The sequence below is a fragment of the Tursiops truncatus genome, chromosome 15 (assembly GCF_011762595.2).
Source record: "Tursiops truncatus isolate mTurTru1 chromosome 15, mTurTru1.mat.Y, whole genome shotgun sequence".
NCBI classification, from domain to species: Eukaryota; Metazoa; Chordata; class Mammalia; order Artiodactyla; family Delphinidae; genus Tursiops; species Tursiops truncatus.
In genome coordinates this window covers 34,273,402-34,298,767 of record NC_047048.1, presented here as the reverse complement: position 1 = coordinate 34,298,767, position 25,366 = coordinate 34,273,402, and the positions used below count along the sequence as shown (strand labels likewise).

Genomic DNA, 25,366 nt, shown 5'->3' with positions numbered 1-25,366 from the left:
TGAGCCCTGGTCCAAGAAGATCCCACATGCGCGGAGCAACTAAGCCCGTGCACCACAGCTACTGAGCCTGCACTCTAGAGCCCGCGAGCCACAACTACTGGAGCCTGCGCACCTAGAGCCTGTGCTCCACAGCAAAGAGAAGCCACTGCAATGAGAAGCCTGCGCACCGCAACAAAGAGTAGCCCCCGTTAACCGCAACTAGAGAAAGCCTGCGTGCAGCAATGAAGACCCAACACAACCAATAAATAAATAAATATTTTAAAAGTGTGAGCATCTAAAAACATACAGGAAAATACAGAGAGGAATATAGGGAATGCCCTCCATTCAGAGTCCACAGTTTACATTTTTCATATTGTGGACTCAGGCATGTCCTCCCCACGTTGGTTTCTTCCTCCTCCAAATGTGGGGTCCCACCATCTGTGCTGTAGGGCTGCGTTGTGATATGTTTTCACGTCCTCCGTGTTTGAGTTGTGTTGGTTCTGCACCTGCTCTGTGCTGATACTCGGAGACCCCGCTCCCTCCTTTACCTGATGTTTGGTTCCATCCTGTCACTGCCACGGTGTGTTGGACCATTTCCTTATCGAGCATGTGAGGTGTTTCCAACTTTTTATGCTTGAAAGTCTTTTATTGGTCCCTATATTGTATGCAACCAAAATATGTACATAAATTGAAATTAGAATCTTAAAAGGGAGAATTTTTCTCCTGGTTTGAGTGGCCATTACAAATAACCAGTTGGTCAAAACATCACAAATATTACAGGTTTTTTTTTTAATGTTTATTTTTATTTATTTGGCTGCATCAGGTCTCAGTTGTGACACTCGGGATCTTTGTTGTGGCACACGGCCTCTTTTGTTGTGGTGTGCGGGCTCAGTAGTTGCGGCATGTGGCATCTTAGTTCCCTGACCAGGGATGGAACCCGCATCCCCTGCATTGGAAGGCGGATTCTTAACCACTGGACCGCCAGGGAAGTCCCTACAGTTTTTATAAATAACAAACATAAATAGTAAAAAAAAAAAAAAAGTTGAACATATATCTCTTAAGTCAGTGGATAGGCTGCTTTCCCCCCAGTTAATTCATGTAGTCACAGTTGAATAGAACCTGTTGCTGGAATGAGACGGCTCAACAGCACTTCTAGTTCTGTTTTTCATTTTAAGTTAAGAAACTTTGCTCACATAAATAAAGTAGATGGGAATTAACAGGGGTTTGATTTAGCAATAGCATCTAATTCCAAGTTACTTGCCAAAAAATAGAAAGATCATATAAAGATCTAATACCAAAAAAATTTGTTGATGATTTACCAGCTGACAACTGAAGTGCTTCCAGTTCATAGTAACAGCCTTGTTGAGATATAATTCACATGCTACAAACTTCACCCTTTTTTTTTATTGCGGTATGCGGGCCTTTCACTGTTGTGGCCTCTCCCGTTGCGGAGCACAGGCTCCGGATGCACAGGCTCAGCGGCCATGGTTCACGGGCCCAGCCGCTCCGCGGCATGTGGGATCTTCCCGGACCGGGGCACGAATCTGTGTCCCCTGCATCGGCAGGCGGACTCTCAACCACTGCGCCACCAGGGAAGCCCAAACTTCACCCTTTTAAAATGTACGATCCAGTGGTTTTTCCAGAACACGGTTCCAGTTTTGTGATTCTTATGGTCACTGCTCTAACATCCTTGTCCCATGTCTCCAGTCTTTTTTTTTTTTTTTTGGCTGTGTTGGGTCCTCGTTGCTGCGTGTGGGCTTTCTCTAGTAGCGGCGAGTGGGGATACTCTTCGTTTCAGTGCGCGGGGTTCTCATTGCGGTGGCTTCTCTTGTTGCAGAGCACAGGCTCTAGGCATGTGGGCTCAGTAGTTGTGGCTCATGGGCTCTAGAGTGCAGGCTCAGTAGTTGTGGTGCACGGGCTTAGTTGCTCCACGGCAGGTGGGATCTTCCCAGACCAGAGCTCGAACGCGTGTCCCCTGCATTGGCAGGCGGATTCTTAACGACTGCGCCACCAGGGAAATCCCCCTCCAGTCTTTTAAAAATAATTTTTCTTGTTTTAAAGCAATACACGTTAGGGAATTCCCTGGTGGTCCAGTGGTTAGGACTCCGCCCTTTCACTGCCAAGAGTGCGTGTTTGATTCCTGGTCCAGGAACTAAGATCCCACAAACCTCGAGGTGTGGCCAAACATGAAAAAAAAAAAAACAAAACGCAATACACATTAATTTAGAAAAGAAGCAGTTAAAGCCTCCCCCAAAAAAACCTAGCCCCCCCAAAAAAAAACCCTCATCCGTTGCCTCTTAATCCGGAGGTTTCCGTTTGTAGCATTTATACCTCTGAAGTTATTAATGCTTAAAACTACACTAAGACGTGCAGGCCTCCTGTGTATCGTCAGGTTGTAGGCAGAGCTGTGGAGAATAAAGCAGGGAAGGGGGCTGGGAGTGGGGGGTCAGCAGGCAGGGTGGGAGGGCGGAAGTTGCAAATTTTAAAAAGAATGATCAGAAGAGGCCTTGTTGAGGAGGACACGTGAGGTCTAAGGATCAAGGCAGACTCTTGGGGAAGAACTTCATAAGCAGAGGAAACAGCAAGTACAGAGACCCTGGGGTTACGGACGGGGTTGGCAGGGTCCGCCGCAAGCCATGGGGAGGAGTCTGGGACTTGTTTTGGTGTGATTAGGGAGGCATCAGAAGGCCCCTCATTATGAGCACTGGGATGTGGGAAACAGCCTTTGGGGCTGTGGAAGTGGGGAGACCGGGGAGTGGATTGCAGGACTCCAGCAGTAGATGGTGGTGGTGTTGAGCAGCGTGGTGGCCACAGAAAAATGTTATTTTCAGGAGCCCAGAGAGGGTCACTCAGACTGGATTTCGAAGCCCATCATGTTAGTTATCTCTTGCTGAGTAACAAATTCAAATTTTAGCCATTTTTAACAATAAACACTTATTATCACGGTTTCTATGGGTCAGGAATTTGGGAGTGGCTTCGCTGGGTGGTTCTGATTCAGGGTCTCCCTTGAGGTTGCCGTCAGCTGGGCTACAAGGTCTGATTCCCACGTGGTTCCCTCGCAGGGCTGGCCGGTTGGTGCTGGCCAGTGGCTGGAGGCCTCAGTTTGTCACTACATGGACCCCTTCACGGGGCTGTTTGAGTGTCCAGCACGGCAGCCGGCTTCCTCCCCCAGAGCCTTGGAAGTCCCACTCCGTCAATTCCACAGTGTCCTGCTGGTTACACAGGTCAGCCCTGTTCAGTCTGAGAAGTCTCCCCAGAGACATGAATACCAGGAGGTGAGAACATGGGGCCTTCTTAGAGGGGAACCTCCTCACCCACTTTCTGCTTGTGGAGCGGAAATTCTGGAGATTTGTTGGACATAATGTGATTGGGCCTTGGGGTCCCCCCAGGGCGAGGTTGGAGCAGGATTTTCCGGGCCAGGGGTCTGTCTATTCCTGGAGGGCTTTGCAAGGATGGCTGGGCCCCAGGCCTAGTTCCGCCTCGCCTGGAACCTTCCCTCCAGACCAGTGCTGTGCGGCCTCTGGATCCACCTCAGGGCCTGTGAGCAGTGTGGAGGTCCTGGCAGGGTGGGGCCCAGGCAGCCGCTGGGCTTTCTTGCACCCTCTGTCACATGCCACTGCGGCCCTGACTTGTCACAGAGCCTAGTGCATGTGACTTTGCTTGTCAGCTGTGCTGTGTGACATTGTCACGGCCTATCGTAGTCCTGGCGGACCAGGTGGCTCTGAGCTGGCTTCCCCCAGAGCTCCCAGCTGACACCCTTCTCAACTGCCCTGTGATTCGGGCTCAAGGTTGGGTGGGCCACAGGCCCACCTGTCCAGAGACAGGTCCAGAGACCGCCTGTGCCCCACCCCAATAGGGCCAGTGTGGGAACAACCACCTTTTTAAAGCCTTTGCACATTAAAATCCACTGATGCTCTCAGTGCGGTAGACGGGACTGAGTGCAAATCCCAGGTGATTTTGGAAGGGCCCAGGTGCTTCCCTGCATCACACTTAGTCTTTTTATTCTGATAAGTGCACCACGGGTGGTTCGTGTTCAGTGAAAAGATCTAACATGGAGCAGAACGTCTGGGCTTTTGTCCATGCCGCACCTGGTCCCGACTGACTTCTCAGCAGCTTTTTGGGTGTGTCCTTTTGACCATTCTCTGTGTACTCACAACTTGCATCATGCACGCCTAAGTGTGCAGTTACCTCTCAAAAGGGGTTCTGGAATGCATCCAACAAATATTCTGTGAGCATCTTTCTGTGTCAGTATCCAGGTCTGTTTGACCCTCTTTAGCAGCTATTATATGGTGTTCCATAAAATCAGGAGTATTGTATTTATTTAACTAGTCACCACTTTATTCTTTTTCTCTCACTGCAGTTGGCTCTGTCTGGTTCCTGGTCCACGCGTGGGTTGGGGTTACGCCCTGGCCTGATATGTCCTGGCTATGTTCCCTTCAGTCAAGAGCCACCAGGCTGTACTCCTGGTTCTGGGCCTCCCGGCCTAGGCAGCCAAGGCTGTGTCCCGCGTAACTGGGGTTGTGGTTCTCAGGAAGGACACACAGATCCATGCACGGCACCCACCAAAGCTCAAGGGGCCCAGAATTCCCTCTGGTCCACAAAATTCACAGGGCCCTCTGGTTACCTGGCCTTTCTCTGTGCCAGTGAGAAGCGAGGGACAGTGGGCAAGTATCAGATCAGGAAGCTTGGGGGAGGCGGTACTTCTAGTGTTTCCCCAGCAAGGCTGTGAGCTCAGTTCTTTGACGCTGACCCATGTCCGATGCCGTGTAGCCATCTATGTTTACAAGAAACGTGAATTTAGTGCCTAAGTGTGCCAGGGACGTATAGCCTCAGTCTTCATGGAGGGGAGTCAGATAGAAATGAAATAACTCAGGTTCACACAGTTTTAAACTGTGGTCAGCACTGAGGTGAAAAAGTTCTCAGGGCTCGGATTTGGGGCAGGGAGGCTGATTTAGTCTGGGGGTCAGAGAAAGTGTATTCGTTTCCTATGGCCACTGTAACGAAGTGCCACAAACTGGGTGATTTAAAACAACAGAATTTATTCTCACAGTTCTGGAGGCCAGAAGTCCAGAATCTAGGTGTCCACAGGGTTGGTTCCTTCTGAGGCCTCTAGGGGAGGCTCCTTCCCACCTCTCCCTGCTTCTGGAGGCTCGAGGCACTCCTTGATTGTAGCCGCGTCACTCCCATCTCTGCCTCTGTTGTCAGACAGCTTTCTTCCCTTTGTGTGTGTCTGTGTCCACATCTCCCTCTTTCTCTTATGGAGACACCAGTCACTGGGTTTAGGGGCCCCCATCCAGTCTGACTCCTGTTAACTGGATTCCATCTGCAAAGTACCTATTTCCATACAAGGTCACAGGTGCCAGGGGTGAGGACTGAGACATGTCCTTGTAGGGGACGCAGTTCAACCTGCTGCAGAAGGAAGTGATATTGGAGCGGGGGTCTGGATGAGTCCAGGAGTGGGGAGGAGAGGCCCTGGGCCAGGTGGAGGGGCCGAGGCCGTGTCTGGAGCTGGCCTTTCTCAGGCTGAGCTTCTTGGCCATGAGATGCTCCCATTGGGCTGTATTGAGCCTCATCGTCTACAGTTGTGTTTCCTTTTTTAACCAGGAAACTACTTTGCCTCCCACTTTTTCATGGGAGGTGAGAAATTCGACACCCCCCACCCTGAAGGTTACCTCTTTGGAGAGAACATGGATCTGAACTTCCTGGGCAATCGCCCAGTCCAGGTGGGTCTCGGTGGGGCTGGGCACGTGGGCAGTGGTGGCAATGCCCCTGGCTGTGAGCAGGCACCGAGTCTCCCCAAACGGGGCGGAGGTGCCATCTGGACGTGGGCATGTGATGTGTGCATGAGGCCTGTCCCCCCTTAGAGGCTGGATGGCCGAGGGTTGGTCCCTGGGGTACAGAGCAGCTGCTACTGAACCCAGTGCATCCAGACTGTGGGGCTGAGGAAGGCTCTGGATTTCATCCCAGGCCTCTTGGATGGCTGTCTTTCAAAAGAGAAAAGAACATCCACATTCCATAGGGCAGTGGGCAAGAGATGTGATCCAAAGCAGAAACGCAAACAGCCAGGACTCTTTTTTACAAGTTCGCCCTCACTAGTCACCAGAGGAGTGCACTCCACACACTGCTGTCCCTTCGTTCAACGCACATTTGGCACCTGCTGTGTACCTAGGACTCTTCCAGGGGCTGGAAGGACAGACCCTGCCCTGTTTAGTATGTGGGGTGCAGGCAATAAAGAAGGGAATGTTTGATGGATGGAGACTAAAGAGAGAGAGAGGGCTGTGGGGGATTGCTGAGCAGGGGCCTGGGTTTTGCATCTTGAGATAATGGTCCCCTGCGTGGCCAAGGGCCCAGGCAGGAGGCCCTCTCTCTCACGAGACACTGGACTCTGTCCCCTAAGGCTGCTGAGTCCTGGGCCTGGTGGGGGTGCTATCCCCTGGACCAGGGGTCTCCAGGCTGTTTTAGCTGTAGAGCAGCTGGTTGACATGAAGTCTTGGTCCTTTAACTGGCCTGGGGCCCAGAGTGCTGGTCCCCCACCCATGGGGCCAGTGGGGCTTCCACGTTGTACTGAGCTCCCCACCCTCCCGAGTTTGTGACAGCAGGAGCAGAACCTGCCTTGCATGTCTTTGCAGCCTTGGCTCAGACCCAGGACCTGGCTCTGCAGGCCACCTGTAGATCTGTTGTCTTGTGTCACTTTCTCCTTGAGACCATCGTAGAGTCACCTGCAGTTGTGAGAAGTGATGGAGAGACCCCGGGTGTCCTTTACCCAGCTTCCCAGTGAAAACATCTGCTAAGACTCAGTGCGTTGTCACCAGCAGGAGACTGACCCCGTGCCCAAGCCTTCCAGACACCACCAGTTTTACAGCACCCGTGTGTGTGTGTGTGTGCGTGCGTGTGCGTGCGTGCGTGCCTGTGTGGGCGCAAGTCCCTTCCGAAATCTGTATTGACTATCGTCCTTGTGTGGAGAGCCTGCCTTGTTCAGGGCAGCAGTGAGACGACAGGTCCCACCTCCAGGAACGTGGCCTGAGAGCCCCAACCCTAACCTCTGCCCCAGGGACCTAGCTGAAGGTCCTTCCTGCAACTGGGGACCCAGAATCCTCAGGGCAGTTCCAGTCCCGGCTCTCCCACGTGCTGGCCGTGTCGCCTGTGGTTTCCTTGGATGTGGATGAGGGGAGTGCTGTCCTGTGGTCAGTGCGAGGGCCCAGGATGATCAGGCAGGGTTGTGACCATTGCTCTGATGAAGCCCTGTTTTCCCTCCGCTGCCATGCCCTGGGGGTTACCTGGAATTGCTCTTTCCCTCCTAGTTTCCCTACGTCACCCCTGCCCCCCATGAGCCTGTGAAGACACTGAGGAGCCTGGTGAACATCCGCAAAGACTCCCTCCGGCTCGTGAGGTAACCCTTCCCCCCCGCCCTGTGCCGCGCTGTGGCCCCCCATGGGCCCCCTGGTGCTTGGGAGAGAGTGACCCTGGGCCCTACTCCCGCTTGTGTAGAATCAGGACTCGATTCCAGAGCTGCCCCTGGGGGGCGGGGGGGGGGGAGGGGAGGGGCCCGCAGGTTCTGCCTGTGGAACTCCAGCCTTAAGCTGGGCCTCAGCCTGGCACCTGTGCCCCAGGGGTGTTGGGCCGGGTCTGGAGACAGTCTTGGTTGTCACAGCTGGGGGTGGGTGAGGGCGGTGCTACTGGCATCTGGCAGGCAGGGACCAGGGATGCCGCTCGGCACCCTACGGCGCTCAGCACGCCCCCACTGCCTCGAGCAGTCCAGCCGGCGCGTCAGTGGGCTGAGAAACCGCCTCAAACCCGGAAGACTTGAGGGATCGGGGCCATTTCTAAACCCAGAGGACTAGTCTCCCTTTCTGTGAGCAGGAGACAAGGGAAGGAGGACCCTGCGTTGTTGGGCCTTGTTGTCCAAACAGGGAACGGCCTCCACGTTCCTAGGAAGGTGGGATGCAGCCAGGCAGCTGACTCTGGGGCCCCTGCGGGGGCGGGGGTGCTGTATGGGGTGGGGACACCGTCGCAGGCACAGCCCCTGACCTGCCCTGTTCCTCTGTCTCCCGGGCAGGTACAAGGACGGTGCTGACAGCCCCACTGAGGACGGCGAAAAGCCCCGAGTCCTCTACAGCCTGGAGTTCACCTTCGATGCCGACGCCCGGGTGGCCATCACCATCTACTGCCAGGCAGTGGAGGAGTTCCTGAATGGGACGGCTGCGTGAGTCCCCGTGGGGTCTGGCAGGCCCAGTGGTTCTGCTTCTGTCTGTATTGTGTATTTGAACTTTCGGAGCTTTGATTTGAAATAGGGCCCTGCTGGCCCCAAAAGTTTGAAATCTGCAACCTCAGCATGACCGTGGCAGGCCTGCCTCCAGGCTGTAAGGCCAGACCCAGGCAGGATGGGCAGAAACGCACCCACTTCCGTCCTGTCGGAGGAAACCCCTCGGAGGCCAGATTTGATCCGGGGGTGGAGTGGTGGCTGAGAGCTCGGTCTGTGAGTCCCTGTTCGTGTAAGAGCAGCCCCTCCCCCAGTGTCAGTCTCAGGCCGGACGTGCCAAGGCCCTTGAGAGTGTCCTTTGTCCTAGAGACTGAGTGAGGCCCCAGGGACAGCAGGTGTGGGGAGGTGGGTGAAGGTCCTGGGTTGGATTCCTATATAGGGAGATGCCAGAGCCTACCGGGATTGAAAATGTGTGTGCTGCTTGACTCAGCCTTTCCTTTCCTGGGAATTTATCTTGGGGACATGCTTGCATGTGTGGTTAAGATGTGTGCAGAGGAGAGTCCTGGAAGCTTTGTTTGGAATAGCAAGATGTTGGCGACCGCCTGGTGTCCACCACTGGGGGCCTGGTTGAATCAATTAGAGTAAAACCGTGGTGGAACCCATGCAGTGTCCCAAGAACACGGCACCTCCATCTGTGATGACTGTGGGACAGCTTCGGGCACACAAGTGGTCGGAGCAGATTGTAGGTGGACTGCTGTTTGAATATTAAAGAAGAAACACCTGCTCATGCAGGCATGATTATGCCTCAGCTTTCCCAGGAGTGACACACGGGTTGTGGACGGGGCAGAGAAGCAGGTGGCTGGGAGCACGCGTGAGGCCGGGGCTTGGGGTCACTTTGCACTGTGCATTTTTGTACTGTATTCATTCAAAAATGTCAGCAAACCATAAAAGCCTAGTGGAAAGTTGTAGCCAAGTCTGGAAAGGTAACAGTAATTGGGCAGGTATGGGCTCTGGGAGAATGGGATGCGGCAGAGAGTTTGTCTCACTGTCCTTTCTCTCTCGGCCCTTTCAGGTACACCCCCAAGAGCCCGGCCCTGCAGTCCGAAACTGTCCACTACAAGCGGGGAGTGAGCCAGCAGTTCTCCCTGCCCTCCTTCAAGATCGATTTCTCGGAGTGGAAGGATGATGAGGTAACAGCTTGGCTGGGCCCCCCTTTCCCCTGGCCCCTCCCCGAGTTCCTTCCCCTGGAGGGGGGCAAGCACAGTGGGGCCTGTTCACTCAGATTCCTCACATGGTTGATAAGTGTCAGGAATGGCTGCTGACCAAGGTCTGTGTGCCCAGTCGGGGTACCTGGACTGTGGATTGTGGTCGGTGCAGGCATTGGCTGGACTGGATGATCGTGGCCGGGCGGAGCAGCAGCAGTTAGAAGCTCCGTATGGGCTCTGGTATGGTTGTCAGGGCCACGGGGCTGCAGCCTGGCAGGATGCCTCCCACCCAGTGGTTCTGTAGCTAAGGACAGTGATTTACACGATGTGGAGGGTGCTCACTGCAGCTCTGTCTGTAGTAGTAAATTGGAAACAATCTACATGTCCATTACGGAGGTATCGCTTGGTTCACTGACATCATGGGAACCCCCTGTATACATAATGGGGGCACCATAGTCCAGCTCCGTTCTGGGATGTCGTGAGCCTTAGAGTAGCTGACAGAGCTTATGTCTGCTGTACGTGCTGATGTGGAAGCACCTCCTGGGCTTGGAGAAGAGCACATTACAGACAAATACCATGTAATCGCACATATGTGGCAGCCACAGATGTGCACAAGACCACTTCTGCAGGTACATGTATGTGTACATAATCCTTGAGGAAAAGCCAGAGAAGGTTCCCCGTCAAGCTTAAGACAGTAGTTATTTCTGCAAAGGAGCTTGGTATAAGGAAGACACACACAAACACACTACATGTGTACAGTGTGAGTATCAGTACTGTGTACACCCCTGAATTATTTTGTTTTTTTTAAAAAAACAGGTTATTAAGTTAGAGTTTATATATCATAAAACTCACCCATTTTAAGTGTTCAATTCAGTGATTTTTAGTAAATCTGTGATCACAGCCATGACCACAATCCAGTTTGGGGATGTTTCTATCCTCCCAGTAGGATCCCTCATGCCCTTTACAGTTGATCCCTGTTCCTGCCCCAGCCCCTGGCACTAATCTGCTTTCTGTCTCCCTGGATCTACCTGTTCTGGACATTTCATATGGATGGAACTGTACAGTATGTGGCCTTTCATGTCTGGCTTCTTTGACTTAGCTGAATTCTCTAGTTTTTTTTGACAGAGGGTAGTCCCGTCTTATGTTACTGAAATACATGAGTGGGAAGGATTGGAGGTAGCAGGGTATGGTGTGGTGTGGGAATTGCCAGGAAGGTTCTGGATCACGGATATGTCAGACGGTGAAGGCCACACCCTGGTAGTTACTCCCGGCCGCGTGTGCTTGCTGGTCAGAGCGCTTTGATGTCGAGCAACAGGAGCCCCCTCTGTTTTACCACGTGAGAAGGGCAGGTCTTCTGGAAGCCAGGTGGGGCCCTCGAAGTCAAAGGCCAAGCTGAATAGCAGTCCTGGGGGCCCCCTGCCCACAGCCCCGTGCCGTCAGGATGGTTCCGTCCCCGTGTGCACACATTCCCGGTTCAGATGCCCGGCAGGTGCATCTGGTCCCACCCACCCTCCTGTGAATGGGATGGGGCAGCTCCCCTAGGGCAGAGGGGCTGGGAGGGCAGGTGAGTGGGTGCCCCCACCTATGGTGACTGCAGGGCGGCTGGGCTGAGGCTGCACCTCAGCTTGGTGACCTCTGAAATAACCCAGTTTTGGCATTTTGGCCCTGAAACATCCCCTGTGCGTTTGCAGATGTCCTGTATCACCAGCGGTTTGGGTCACTTGTCCTGAGCGCACACCTGACTTGTAAGCCAGTCTTGGGTGCTCCACGAGGGCACCCCCTTGGCTCCCTCAGTGCATCAGGGAACCTGCGTCCTCGGCTTGTCAGCATGTGGCCTGGTGGGCCTGTCCAGTGTTGTTATCCTGGGACCCCGTCCTCATCTTTGCCTTTTCTGATTATCACTTCAGCTAAGATGTTCTTTTTTTTGGGTGGGGGGGGGGGGCACACCACAAACCTTGCAGGATCTTAGTTCCCTGACCAGGGATCGAACCTGGGCCCTCGGCAGTGAAAGTGCAGATTCCTAACCCCTGGACCGAAAGAGAATTCCCACTAATATGTTGTTGAAATCAGCTCAGTTTTTCTTACAGGTGTTTTTTACTGTGATAGAATACACACAATATAAACTTACGTCAGTGACAGTGCATTCATAGTGTGTGACCACTGGGCAGTTCCAGGACGTTCTCATCACCCACAAGGAAGTCCTGCACCCATTAAGCAGTCACCCCCAATTCCTCCCTCTATTACATGTATTTTTATTTATTTTTATTTTTTTTATTTTGAATTTATTTTATTTTTGTCTGCGTTGGGTCTTCTTTGCTGCGCGCGGGCTTTCTCTAGCTATGGCGAGCGGGGGCTACTCTTGGTTACGGTGCACAGGCTTCTCACTGCGGTGGCTTCTCTCGTTGCAGAGCACGGGCTCTAGGCACGCGGGCTTCAGTAGTTGTGGCACACGGGCTCAGTAATTGTGTCTCACAAGCTCTAGAGTGCAGACTCAGTAGTTGTGGCACACAGGCTTAGCTGCTCCGCGGCATGTGGGATCTTCCCGGACCAGGGCTCGAACCCACATCCCCTGCATTGGCAGGTGGATTCCCAACCACTGCGCCACCAGGGAAGCCCTATTACATGTATTTTTAAATGGAAACTTCATCAGTCGTTACTGTAGCTAGGAAACGGCTAAGATTTGCCATAAATAGAAGGTTCTGGAAGTTAAGCTGTACGGAGAGCAGAAGGATGCTGTTACATCCTGGCATGACGTCCTTGCCAGCTGAGGGCATTGAAGCGGGTGTTGGTAGGTGTTAGAGTTGTGACCGACACTCTGGCACCAAACTCAGGTTTCTCCTTTATACCAGGGTTTCTCAGCCTCGGTGCTGTTGACATTTGGGTCCTGGGTCATTCTCTGGCAGAGACTGTCCTGTGCTCTGTGGGATGTTGAGCAGCCTCCCTGGCCCCTGCCTACCAGGTGTCAGGAATGTCCCTTGCTGCAATTGTGACAGCTGAAGATGTCTCCAGACACAGGCGTCCCTTCAGCTGCAAGCATTGTGCCATCAGAGGCCTGGACATCCTCCCTTTTTTTTTAGCCGTTTTCCCCAGATTTGCCTATTTAAAGATTATAACAGTAATGTATGCTTATAGTAAAATGTTCTGATTACACAGAATCTGTCAAGCAGAATGTTCCCAGTTCAGTCTCCTTTTCCAGAAGTGACCACTTCTGACCATGTGGGGTGTATTTTCTAGACTTTCTCCTGTATGCATTTGTTTTTTACAAAAATGCAGTCATACTTTACAAATATTATTTTGTAGCTTGTTTTTTTTAAAACAACTTATCGAGACATAATTTGCATACTATACAACTCACCCTTTTATTTATTTTTTTGTTTCTGTTTTAATAAATTTATTTATTTTGTTTATTTATTTTTGGCTGTGTTTGGTCTTCGTTGCTGCACGCGGGCTTTCTCTAGTTGTGGTGAGCGGGGGCCACTCTTCGTTGCAGTGAGCGGGCTTCTCATTGCGGTGGCTCCTCTTGTTGCTTTGGGCGCACAGGCTTCAGTAGTTGTGGGACGTGGGCTCAGTAGTTGTGGCTCACAGGCTCTAGAGCACAGGCTCAGTAGTTGTGGCGCATGGGCTTAGCTGCTCCGCGGCATGTGGGATCTTCCCGGACCAGGACTCAAACCCGTGTCCCCTGCATTGGCAGGTGGATTCTTAACCGCCGCACCACCAGGGAAGTCCCCAGCTCACCCTTTTAAAGTGTATAATTCGGTGGTATTTACTATATTCATAGAGTTGTATAGCCGTCACTACTGCCTTACCTCCAGAACTTTTTTGTCATCCCCAAGAGAAACCCTCTACCCACTAGCAATCACTCCTCATTCCTCCCCCAGCCCCTGGCCACTGCCCATCCACTTTCTGTCTCTTTGGATTTGTCTGTTCTGTATATTTCTCATAAACAGAATCAGACACTATGTGACCTTTGGTGCTGGCTTCTTTCACTCAGCATCATGTCTTCAAGGCTTGTCCAGGTTGTAGTATGTATCGGTGCTTTATTCCTTTTTATGGCTGAATAACATTCCACTGGATGGATGGGATCATATTTTGTTTAGCCCTTCGTCAGCTGATGGACATGTGGGTTGTCTCCGCCTTTTGGCCATCATGAATGTTGCTGCTGTGAACATTTGTGTGCAAGTCTTTGTGTGGATGTATGTTTTCATTCCTCTTGGGTGCAGTTTGCTTTTTAATTGAATTTAAATTAATTTAATTGTAAGACTTTTTTAGAGTAGTTTAAGGTTCACAGCAAAATTAAGAGGAAGGTATAGAGGTTTCCCATATGCCCCCTGCCCCACACATGCGTCATTTTCTTTTCTTACTGCACCATGATGTGGAGTCTTTCCAGGTCAACACCTACAGATCTCCTCGTGGCGCGTGGGGCTTCTTTGCAGTTTTCCCACTAGCTCCTCATGGGCTTCCATTTATTTCAGTCAAAGCCACGTCCCCTCCTCCCCCACCCCTTGCCTTTCCCCTATTTCCCAGTGTCCATCTGACCTAGGCCTTGCAAAGACCCTCGTCCACGGCTCCTCTGTGACAGCAGATCCTGAGGGGAGCCTGGGCGGGACTCCTGCTGCCGTCAGCTGCTGCTCTCTCTCCTCACCTGGCTGCCTTTTTCCCTAAGAAAGCCTCACTCCCTGCATTAAAAATAAGTGTCTCCTGGGACTTCCCTGGTGGTCCAGTGGTTAAGACTCCAAGCTTCCACTGCAGGGGCGCGGGTTCGATCCCTGATCAGGGAACTAAGATCCCACATGCTGCCTGGCGTGGCCAAAAACTAAAAAGCGTCTCCCTCAGACTCTCTGGGAGGGTGGAAGTCTCTGTCCTCTCCCCGCATGCTTGGCTCTGGGACGTGACTCATGTGCCAAGCTCTGGGGAGCAGGAGTCTGGGAGGAGGTGGTCCTTGCTCCCTAGGTCCCTGTACTCCCAGGGTTTCCCCCCCACCCCTAGGCCCTGGTGTCTGGGGAGAGCGGGGGTCATGGTGCCCTGTCGTCTCCACCTCTGTCCCTGGCTCAGCACCGCGTCTTCTGTTGGGTTTGCAAGTCTGTTGGACAAATGTCACATGTAGTGTGCTGCCCTGTGGTCTGGGCACTGAATGTTCGTGGGAGGCGCTGGGAAGGCTGCTGCGGCAGAGCCTTCAAAGTGGTGTCTGTGTCAGGACTTCTTTGGTTGCAAGTGACAGAAACACCTCAGTCTGACTTAAGAAAAGAAAATCAGGAACTAATTGGCATAGATTCTGAAAAGGCTGAGTGTCTGCAGGGGCCCGTGTCATCAGGAAGGGTATGCTCCTGCTGAGCTGGCCTCGCTCTCTGCTGGCGCCCTGCAGACCAGTGAGAGGTGCGGTCCCCGCCTGCGTCCCAGAGTGCTCAGGTAGACATACCATCCTCTGGCCAGGCCACACAGTACCAGGCTAGGAGAGAAGTTGTTCCCACATTTCCTCAGGGAAAGTCGGGGTGCTGCCACCTGAAAAGTGGGACAACAGTCATTTGCACCTTTGCAGTAGGGTTTGGACAGGGCTGGACAGGAGGCCCCAGGTGGGTCAGGCTTGATAAGAGCAGAGTCTCCAGGACAGAAGTACCAGCGGCATGCAGGAAGCAGTGATGGCCTTTCCCAGGAGCTGGGAGGACACAGGTGGGCGAGGCCTGGAGGCAACCCTGGCTCTGTCACTCTGTCTATGAAGCATCCAGCAAGTTATGCCACCTCTGCGAACCTTGCTTTCCCATCTGTCAGCTGGAAATAGAAACAGTCCCTCCCTCGCAGGTGGCCGCAGGGGTCCATGAAGTCGGGGTGCAGGGTGCTTACTTAGCCAGGCTGTCCATCGTGAACCCGACGGCCAGCGGGGCAGGAGCCCCCGTCACACCTCCCCAGACCAGTGTCTTTTATTCCACCCGTCAGCTGGTGCTGAGGCAGCACTCAGTGTGCAAGAGAGAAAGAAAATGCAAATCACTGGCAGCTCCTCAGAGCAACCAAGTCGCCACGTCAGCGCTGACGACTATATTTCAGCAACAGGCCGGAAGCGCGGGGGTGGCAGGGCCCGCACTGCTCCCCGTCCAGCTCTGTCACCTGAATAGCTCCCCTCCTGGGCCTGATTACAGCCTGGGAAGGGCAGCACCTGCGCATCACACCCACCTCAGCTTCGTCATCGTCGTCATCGTCATCATCGTCATCGTCGTCACCGGGGTAACTGCGGGATGGTCGTTGGCAAGATGGCTCCCTGTTCCCTGGCTCGGTGTAGGGAGGGCAGAAGCAGGCGTGTGGGAGGCCCCTGGCCCCGGGATAGCTGTAGAGGATGTGTGACTCCTGTCTCGGGCGGTCACCCCCCCACCCCGTGGGGCACCCCCGAGCAAGGCAGGAGCGGGGAAAGCGGGTCCCTCCCTCTCCCAGGTCCAAGTTTTGGTGGTGCAGCCCTTCTACCCTGAGGCTGTGGGTCCTGGGTAGGCCTGGACACCTCTCCGCGTGTGGATCCGTGCGCACACGTTCCTACCAAGCCCCGTGCCCTGGAGTCCCTACCCAACGTGGTCCTCCTGGGCCAATTCCCTCCCCGGCTCCCGCTGCCTGGACACAAGCAGCTCCAGGGGCTGGTGCTCACCGCGTGCTCTCTCGGCTGCCTGCTCGGAACTTTTGCGTTAGGACCGGGACCTGATGCTCAGGTTGTAGAGCCAGACCCGAACCTGGCAGTGCTGAGTATGCCCTGTCCCAGCACTGGCCCCGGCCCGGCCCTGCCCGCCCACTGATGGCCAGGGACCCGCTGGGCACCCTTCCCGTGGTGGGTGTGTTTGGCTGAGCGCCTCTGCCCTGCAGGCTCTGTGTGACCTCCCCACGGTCCCCACTGGGGAGCAGCCGTGGAAGCTGCACCTGAGTGGACACGTGGGGAGGAGCGTGGCCTGCAGCCAGAGGGCAGCGGGGATCCCCGGAGGACTTAAGCAGGAGGAGAAGGAAAAGTGAGAGGAGGTTTCTCCGTGAGCTCGGACAAGCCACGTGGTCTCTCCTTCATGTTGGTTCCGTCTTTGTTGGGGCCGAGCTGGGTGCCTTTCTTCACAAGGTTAGACACGGGATCTCCGTGGGACCCGGCACTCCCGTGCCTAGGGGTCCACCCAGCAGAGTCCAGCAGAGGCAGCCCCGCTCAACACAGCCGAAGGGGGGCCTGGTGTCTGAGCAGGTGAATGGGTGACAGTGAGGTCTGGCCAGGCGGGGAGTGCTACTCGGCCTTAAGGGGGAGGCGCCTGCAGCGTGATGATTCTGCCTGAGAGACACCAGACACAAAAGACAGACACTGTGTGCATCCATTTCTGTGAATGTCCAGGGGTCGGCCCATCTACAGACGCAGCAGCATGGAGGTTCCAGGGCTGGGCTGGGCTGGGCGGCCCGCTGAGGGCTGGCGAGGACGTTCCAGGAAAGATGGTGCTGACGGTCGCGTGACCGTACGGATGTACTTAATGACACTGAGTTACACTTAGAACACAAATGTGCCCTTTTAATCTGCTTTACCACAAAGAAGAAAAGGGCGCCTGTCTGGCCTCAGCTCTGTCACCTCAACGCCTCCTACTCATCCCACCCACTCCCTCCAGCTCAGTCTGACTGTTGTCACCTCCTTTCTCTGCAGCTGAACTTTGACCTGGACCGGGGCACGTTTCCAGTGGTCATCCAGGCTGTGGTGGATGAGGGGGACGGTGAGTGGCCCTTCCCTTCGGTCTCCCTTCCAGGCGTGCACACTTGGGAAGAGGCCCTCCTCACCCCAGTCAGCCAGGTCCGGGGATCTCAGTCCAGAAACAGCGGACGACGTCGGCTCAGCCTGCTGGGCGGGCTTGGGGCCGAGGGACTCGGGCGCCGAGCGCTCTGTCTCCTGCTGCTGGTGCCGTCCCTGCGCCCCTGTGGCAGAGCCTGGCTCTCGCGGCGCTGACAGTGGCAAGACAGGCCTCCAGTGCTGGTGTCCACCCCGCAGTGGAACGATGAAGGCTGCCAGTGCCACGCTGACCCCTCGCCGCCTGCCTCTTCCTGCCAGTCCTGCTGGCCTCTCCTTGCCCCTGCTGTGGGCTGTGGGGTCCCGGGCGAGGGTGCAGACACCGGAGCCCTGCCCGGCCTAGGCTTGTCCCCATGCCGAGTGAGACGGGAGCAGAGCCAACCGTGGGCAGCCGGCAGTGGCTGCTTTGGGGCCGGGTGAGGTGCGCGGGTCGGAGGGAGCTGCAGGCAGAGGAGGGCGAGGCAAGGACAAGACCTCAGTGGGTCCTCAGAGGACCAGGCCCTGCCTGCAGGCTGAGAGCTGGGGACGTGCCAGCTGGAAAGAGGAGGCCTGAGGCAGGGGGCCAGGGGTGGTAGAGGCCGGCTCTGACCACTCTCCTCTCTCCCGGGCAGGTGTGGAAGTGACCGGCCACGCCCACGTGCTCTTGGCCGCCTTTGAGAAGGTAAGTGCCATCTTGCTCCTGATCGTGCAGCCGACTCCTCATTTGTCATCGCATCCTGCACGCAGTAGGTGCCCAGTAAATGCTGGTGGGGTGGACGAGGGTCTGCCACCTGCCTAGTACGGTCCTAGACGTGACATACATACTCTCCTGGGGTCCCCGAGTTGGGGGTGCCCCGCATATAAAGAGACCATTTACATGGAAGGATTCATTTACTACTACCTTTTTAGCATTATGTGTATTTGAACTTAGGTGTTTGCCCTTTTTTCCACCAGACCTGAGTCCCCAGGCCCCTGACTGTCCATGCTTTGTGGCCGTGTTTATGGTGTGTGGTGGGGGTGTTGGCTGGTGGTGAGGACAGTCAGCCCCACCACTTACTCTGCATTAGGGTGTCTCGGGTTCTAGGGATGGTCCTCTCACCGGGGTCCAGACAGTTCCATGCGTCCGTCCATGCAGCGAGCGAGGGCCAAGCTGTGTTGGGACAGGGTCCCTGGTCACCGAGAGTCCTGCCAGCGTAGTGGGGTGTGTCCCCTATTTGAAAAGGCTACGGCTGATCCCCACCTTGTAGTGTTCCTTGACGTTGGTCGGCACTGTGCAGTTGTGTTTTTAGCACCGGCCTGTGGCCCAGATGGACGAGGAGCAAGGACCTCACGAGGAAACCAGTCTCAGACCGCTTGTTCTGGACGTCCTTCCAAGCCCTGGCTTCCTCAGCCCAGGGTGTACCTGTAGCCCTGAAAGCCTTAAGTGCAGAGCCCATCTCCTCCCTGTGATCTGGGTCTTTCCAGATGCCCCAGGGGGTCCGTGGAGCTGGGCCTGAGGCCCCTCTGGCGACGTTGGGTCTGTGCTCTCCCTGGCCTCCTGGGGCCGTGGTGGAGGTGGCCCTCTCCATCTCTGGGCTCACCAGCTGTGCTCCCCAGGCCGGCCTTGTCGGAGGAGATGGTGACTATTTACCATCTGTGTGCTCTGGCAGGGCGATGGGCCGTCACTGGCAGACACTCCATTCGGTGCTTCCAGTGTAGAGTCCAGTGAGAAACTACCTTATTTTTGGAGTGCAGCATGCTAGAAACTTCTGTCAGAACCCATCAGCCTTACAGAAAGTGCCAGGTGCTGGTCTCAGTGGACTCAGAAGGGGTATTTGGTGAGCGAGAGTTCAGATCTGGTACCGTGCTTAACTGTGTGGACTCGGAGCCGTGTGCCTCCCCAGGTACCACCAGACGCATTTGCTCTATCTTGTTCTCACGGCTCTCAGAGCTTTGGGCCTTCCTGGTACGTAAGGCAGTGACATCCTTGTGCTGTCTTCGCGATTCGACCAAGCCCTTTGAGGGCTGGAGCCGTCTGTCTTGGTTCTTGTCATCCAGGTGCTGCTTCTTGCAGCTGGGGAGGCGCCTATCCATTGTCAGAACTTGGCTGATGGTGGTGAACTTGAGTGTTCTTGAGAACGACCCAGGGAGAGTTGGGTTTTGTAGGTCAGGGTGGGACCCAGGAGGCGATATTTTTAGAAGATTTTCTGGGTAGTTTCGAAGCCAGGTCAGAGGACCACAGTTGGAGGATCCCTGGCCTGTCTCTCGAGTCTTTGTGTGGCCCCTTCTTTTTTCAGCCGTAGATGTGGGTTGACCGAGGACGGGCCTTCCGCATGGCCGAGTTAACCTCTCTGTCCTTCTTCCCTGCAGCACGTCGACGGCAGCTTCTCTGTGAAGCCTTTAAAGCAGAAGCAAATCGTAAGTCCATCAGAGGAAATACCGTGAGCCCTTTTGATTTAAAAGACAGGCGCACACATGTGACCCAGTGGTCTCTGTGGATTATTCTCCCCGGGCCACCATGGCCGCTGTGGAAGTAGCTGGTGACACCACTACTGTGGGCCCTGGGCTCTGGGAGTCAGGGTCGGGGTCACTGGGTGTGTCCGCGTGTCCTGCATACCCACCACGTACCTGCATTGACCATCGTAGCCAAACCTTGTCCAGCTTGAACCGAGTGAGTGTTCAGTAAACACTTGCCGAGTGAATGAATGTACAGATGGAGGAAGAAGGGAAGGAAGGGAGGGAGGGATGGAGGAAGGGAGGGAGGAAAGAAGGGAGAAACACTGCAGCCTCCCCTCCTCTTCACAAATTGCTGAAATCACCTCTGTGTTGGGCAAAGACTTAGATTGACTTAATCCATATTTGAGAGAAGGGTGGAATATCTTGGAACCAATGGGAGCTATAGACCAGTACAGCCTTTCTTTGGGGTCCGTAATTCCATGGTCTAACACCAGGAAGAATTAGCCCTGGTGGCCTCCGACTTAGGTACGTTCTGTGAGGATTTAGCGGTCAGGGTCCCCTGAAATGAGCCTGGAGACTGATTTAACAGCGGCCGTGGTGGGGTCTGTCTCCAAAGCTGTGATTATCAGATTATCCTGTGTGTAGCTGCTCAGGTGTGTCAGCCACAACCCAGGAGTGGTGTTGCTGAGTTTTTTAAAAGAGGGGTTGAGAGAACTCTGGCAGGTGCAACACCTGGAGGGGGCAGGAGGGCAGGAGACCCCAGTGATGGTCTGGGCACTTGTTTCAGGAGAGCTGACCGGCAGGGCCGTGGCTCTCAGGAGGAGTATCTGACCCCTAAACTGTGGTCAGCTCGAGGCCTTACTCTGGTCACTCTTGTGGGGCTGGTGTTTTCCTCTGGGGTTGGGCACAGTAAGGTGGGCAGAAGATGTGGTCGCCAGGTCCGGGTAGAGCTTGGCTCCACGCCCTCCGGGGCAGGCAGAACCTGGGCCCAGCCCAGTGTCCTTGATACCAGTCGGCTGGGCAGGTGACGGTTCTCCCTGCCTGTCTCCAGTAGTGCCCGCTCCCTGGGGGTGGGGCTAGACAGAATCGCCAACCACACCTGCCCCCAGGACCCGAGCCCGGCACCTGGGAGGGGTTGTCGGGAAAGGTGGGTGCAGAGGAGCCACTGAGTTGGGAGCAAGTGCCCAGACACCTCTCTGCTCTCCAGGTGGACCGGGTCAGCTATCTGCTGCAGGAGATCTACGGCATTGAGAACAAGAACAACCAGGAGACGAAGGTGCGTGCTTGTGGCACCACCGGGCCAGGCTGGCCGTGCTCCCCTGTGCTCCTCCCAGCTGCTCGGAGGCAGGCCTGTGGGTGACCTGCTTGGGGCCCCTGTCCTGGCCAGGGCCCTGCAGGTTGGTGGCAGATGAGCCAGTTCCCTGCTGAGCCTTCCCCTGGAGACCCCAGGCCCCCAGACTCCATCATTTTTCCTTAATTTCTAGAGTTAGCAGAGTCTGTGGGACATTGTCCTTTTTCCAGCAAATTCACTGGCTTGTTACCATCACTGGGCAGCTGGCCATCAGGGCAGCATGGGGATGCCGGACCCCCTCCTGCTGCCCCCTTCCCCGGTGCAGCCTTGGCCTTTCCCTTCATCAGCAGTTGAGCCCGCGCTGCACCCGTGGGCCGGCTCGCCTTCCAGTGCCTGTGACAGGAGCCTGGTGGTCCACAGAGCCAAGGTCTGGCACAGCCAGGGAATTAGTCCATGCCTTTGTCATTGTCTTAAGACACAAATGAAACTGCTGCCTTTTTTAAAAAAACCTCTGGGGTCTCAGGCCAGCTTCCGTGGTGGCTGGAACTGGCTGGATGCCAAGTGCTCTCTGCCCAGGTCATGTTTCTGCATCAGAGGTCATCTGACTTCTCATAGAGGGCCTGGTAGTTAATGTTGTCGACCTCTATGGCGTCTGTCACTTCTGCTCATCTGTCTAGCACTGCCGGGATCATGCAGAAGCAGCCACAGACATACAGAAACACAGGGGCAAGGCTGTATTCTGGTAACACTTGGTTTCAGAAGCAGGCAGCAGGCTGGACTTGGCTGATCCCTATTTAGGCTGTTGCTACCTCTTGATCCAGAAGCTAATTTTGTTTTCCAGAAGGTGCCATTACTTAAGGAAAACATTTCAACAAGTTAGACTTGCCTGATTTATTTTTGGGGGGCCGCACTGCGCAGCTTGTGGGATCTTAGTTCCCTGACCAGGAATGGAGCCCAGACCCCAGCAGAGAAAGCACAGAGTCCTAACCATTGGACTGCCTGGGAACTCCGTTGCCATGTTTTTGTTGTTGCTGTTTTAAGCAAGTAAATGGGCAGCCTTGGCAGACGCGAGTCTTCCCACATTTCCTCTTTGGTTCTGGGGGGTAGGAGACCCAAGATCTCTCGATTTGGGGAGGTGTCTTGGGCTAGGGGGGCGTCCTGCTCTTTGGTGATCTTCCTCTGCCCCTGGGGCTTCCCTTTGCCACCGCAGCCCCCAGGGGAAGTGGGAACAGGAAGGCCCCTGGAATCTGGCCTCGGGAGCCACTGACCCTGGGACCCTTGGTGTACCCACAGCCCTCAGACGAGGAGAACAGCGACAACAGCAACGAGTGTGTGGTGTGCCTGTCAGACCTACGGGACACGCTGATCCTGCCCTGCCGCCACCTGTGCCTCTGCAACTCGTGCGCCGACACGCTGCGCTACCAGGCCAGCAACTGCCCCATCTGCCGGCTGCGTGAGTGGGATGGGCGGGCGGGCGGGCGGGCGGGCAGGGAGACGGGCACGGTGGCAGACGTGGGCAGGGACATCCGTGGCGATGGGGTGGTGCCGTCTGCCTCCAGGGAAGTCAGATGCAGGGCAAGTATCCAGGAGGGGCTGCAGGGCAGTGTGTGGGGTGAGCTGCACAGAAGTGATCAGCAAGTCAGATCTTTATTTCAAAGAGTATGTGGGAAATATTTTGATAAAAAATTATAATAAAATGAAAAGTGTGGTGGGTGTAAATGATCAAGGAGTTAAATTTGGTTTCCTTGAGCATCTGGACTTTCTCAGTCAAAAGTTGTCACGTTGGGGGAATTCCCTGGAGGTCCAGTGATTAGGACTCTGCGCTTTCACTGCTGAGGGCCCAGGTTCGATCCCTGGTCAGGTAACTGAGATCCCACAAGTGGCGCACACGGCGTTAAAAAAAAGAAAGTTGTCATGTTGGGCCTAATTCTGAACAAAATATTCATCCTCCAATAGAGAGTAAACATTCTCAGGTTGTAGGTCCTGCTGGTGGGTCAGCAGTCCTGGGCCCGGTTCCTGCTGGTCCTGGCAGGGACTGGGTGTGAGCGTCAAGAGCACCCTCCTATGGGAGCTGCAGGACATTTTCTCTGAGGAGATAAATGACAGCTTTTTTTTTTTTAGCATAGACAAAGACTGTCAGATTTACTGTCACTTTCAGAAATAATGTATTGGTCGATTTAAAACTCCAAGTGTGAAAATATCTCTTTATTGCTACATTTACTTCCTAGGTTCATGACTGTTCATTATAAAACTCTCTTTTGTTGAGTAGTCTATGGCTACGTTAAAATTATGCTTCACAGCAATTAATCAATATACATGGCCTTGGGAAACCCTGGGGGAGAAAAAGAAAGTGTGTTTTAAAAATAATAAAGCTTAGGGAGTTCCCTGGTGGCCTAGTGGTTAGGATTCCCGGCTTTCACTGCCGTGGCCCAGGTTCAGTCACTAGTTGGGGAACCAAGATCCCGAAAGCTGCACACCGAGGCAGAAAAAGACAAAAGAACAAAGCTTAGGTTTATCATTTTTTTAATGCAAATTGATCTTTGTAATGAAGTGTTCTTTGCCCTGTGTTTAGCATACTCAAAAACCTAACTTAGATTCAGTGAGTCTCTGTTGGTAACATGTTATTTTACTTTGTTTCTCAGTTTGATTTACTTTAGTTGTCTTTAGTGAATTGCGTTCCAGGTTAAAGATATTCCGTTGTTAGTATATACAGTAAGAGGAGATAAAGGGAGGGCATTTTGAAGGCATTTGTTCTAATTAAATCATATTTTCATTTTCAATAATAAGTTAATACTCTTTAATATCTCATGGACTCTTACTTCACAACCAACTTACTTTCACAAAGCAAACTCTTTATGCATTTGAAAACTAGAATATAATTGTGGTTATCTATTTCATCAGCTATATTTGACTGAGTAAAATTCCTTGTATCTGAGAATTACTGTCTTCAGGAAATCATTCTTACTATTTGATTCCAAGAAGGTGTCTTGCTTCCTTTGAGCTTCTGGCTTACTACCGGGAGGAATCTATTCATGTTGTTTCTGTTCTTTTTTTTTTTCCCTTTAACCTTATTTTTAAATTTTTTATTTCTTCTAGTTTTATTAAGATATAATTGACATACAGATCTGTATAAGTTTAAGATGTATAGCATAATGATTTTTTTTTTTTTTTTTTTTTTTTTTTTGCGGTACGCGGGCCTCTCACTGTTGTGGTCTCTCCCGTTGCGGAGCAACAGGCTCCAAACGCGCAGGCTCGTGGCCATGGCTCACGGGCGCAGCCGCTCCGCGGCATGTGGGATCCTCCCGGACGGGGGCACAAACCCGTGTCCCCTGCATCGGCAGGCGGACTCTCAACCACTGCGCCACCAGGGAAGCCCAGCATAATGATTTGAGTTACATACATCACAAAATGAATATCACAATAAGTTTAGTGAACATCCATCATCTGATATAAAGAAATGATAGAAATTAAAGAAATTAAAAAAAATTTGTGTGTGTGTGATGAGAACTCTTAGGGTTTTCTCCCTTAACAACTTTTATGTATAACACACAGCAATGTTAATTATAGTTATCATGTTGTACGTTACATCCCTAATACTTATTTATCTTGTAACTTGAAGTTTGTACCTTTTGATGGCCTTCATCTAATTCCCCCTCCCCCTTCCCACCTCTGGTGACCACAAATCTGATCTCTCTTTCTATGTGTGTGTGTTTGTTTTGAAGTGTAACTGACCTACAACACTGTGTTAGTTCCTGTTATACAACATAATAATTATTTTCCTTACATTTCAAAATGATCATTACAGTAAGTCTAGTTATCGTCTGTTACCATACAAAGGTATTGCATAGCTACTGACTATATTTCCCCACATTGTACATTTCATACCCATGACATTTATTTTGCAGGTGGAAGTTTGTACCTCTTCATCTCCCTCACCTATTTCTTCCTCTCCCCACCCACTCTCATCTGGTAGCCAGATGTTTGTTCTCTGTATCTATAACTCTTGTTTCTGTTTTATGTTTGTTCATTTATTTTGTTTTTTAGATTCCACATGTACGTGAAATCATACAGTATTTGTCTTTATCTGACTTACTTCATTTAGCATAATACCTTCTAGGTCCATCCATTCTTTTTTGATGGTGTATATACATATACAATAGTCCATTGTATATACACCACATCTTTATTATCCATTTGTCTATTCATGGGCACTTTGGTTGATTCCATATCTTAGCTATTGTAAATAATGCTGTAGAGAACATAGGGGGTGCATCTATCTTTTTTTTAAAAATAAATTTATTTATTTATTTTTGTATGTGTTGGGTCTTCGTTGCTGCGCGCGGGCTTTTCTCTAGTTGCGGCGAACGGGGACTGCTCTTCATTGTCGTGCTTGGGCTTCTCATTGCGGTGGCTTCTCTTGTTGCGGAGCACGGGCTCTAGGCGTGCAGGCTTCAGTAGTTGTGGCTCACAGGTTCTAGAGTGCAGGCTCAGTAGTTGTG

The 25,366-nt window shown here is 53.1% G+C and overlaps 1 protein-coding gene across 7 annotated transcripts in view; it reads left to right on the top strand.

The window, feature by feature from the left end:
* Positions 1–25,366, top strand: part of MGRN1 (mahogunin ring finger 1) — a 57,754-nt gene that overhangs the window by 20,003 nt on the left and 12,385 nt on the right. For 5 of the 7 annotated variants that reach the window (XM_073792370.1, XM_033839235.2, XM_033839238.2 and 2 more), the window contains exons 2-10: positions 5,584–5,702; positions 7,281–7,369; positions 8,036–8,182; positions 9,252–9,369; positions 17,024–17,090; positions 17,773–17,822; positions 19,490–19,537; positions 20,784–20,852; positions 22,161–22,320. In XM_073792370.1, coding sequence (XP_073648471.1) covers positions 5,584–5,702; positions 7,281–7,369; positions 8,036–8,182; positions 9,252–9,369; positions 17,024–17,090; positions 17,773–17,822; positions 19,490–19,537; positions 20,784–20,852; positions 22,161–22,320 — 867 coding nt within the window. Of the gene's footprint in view, positions 1–5,583; positions 5,703–7,280; positions 7,370–8,035; positions 8,183–9,251; positions 9,370–15,315; positions 15,601–17,023; positions 17,091–17,772; positions 17,823–19,489; positions 19,538–20,783; positions 20,853–22,160; positions 22,321–25,366 lie in introns of all 7 variants that reach the window. The other 2 variants (XM_073792369.1, XM_073792371.1) reach the window with 1 other exon arrangement.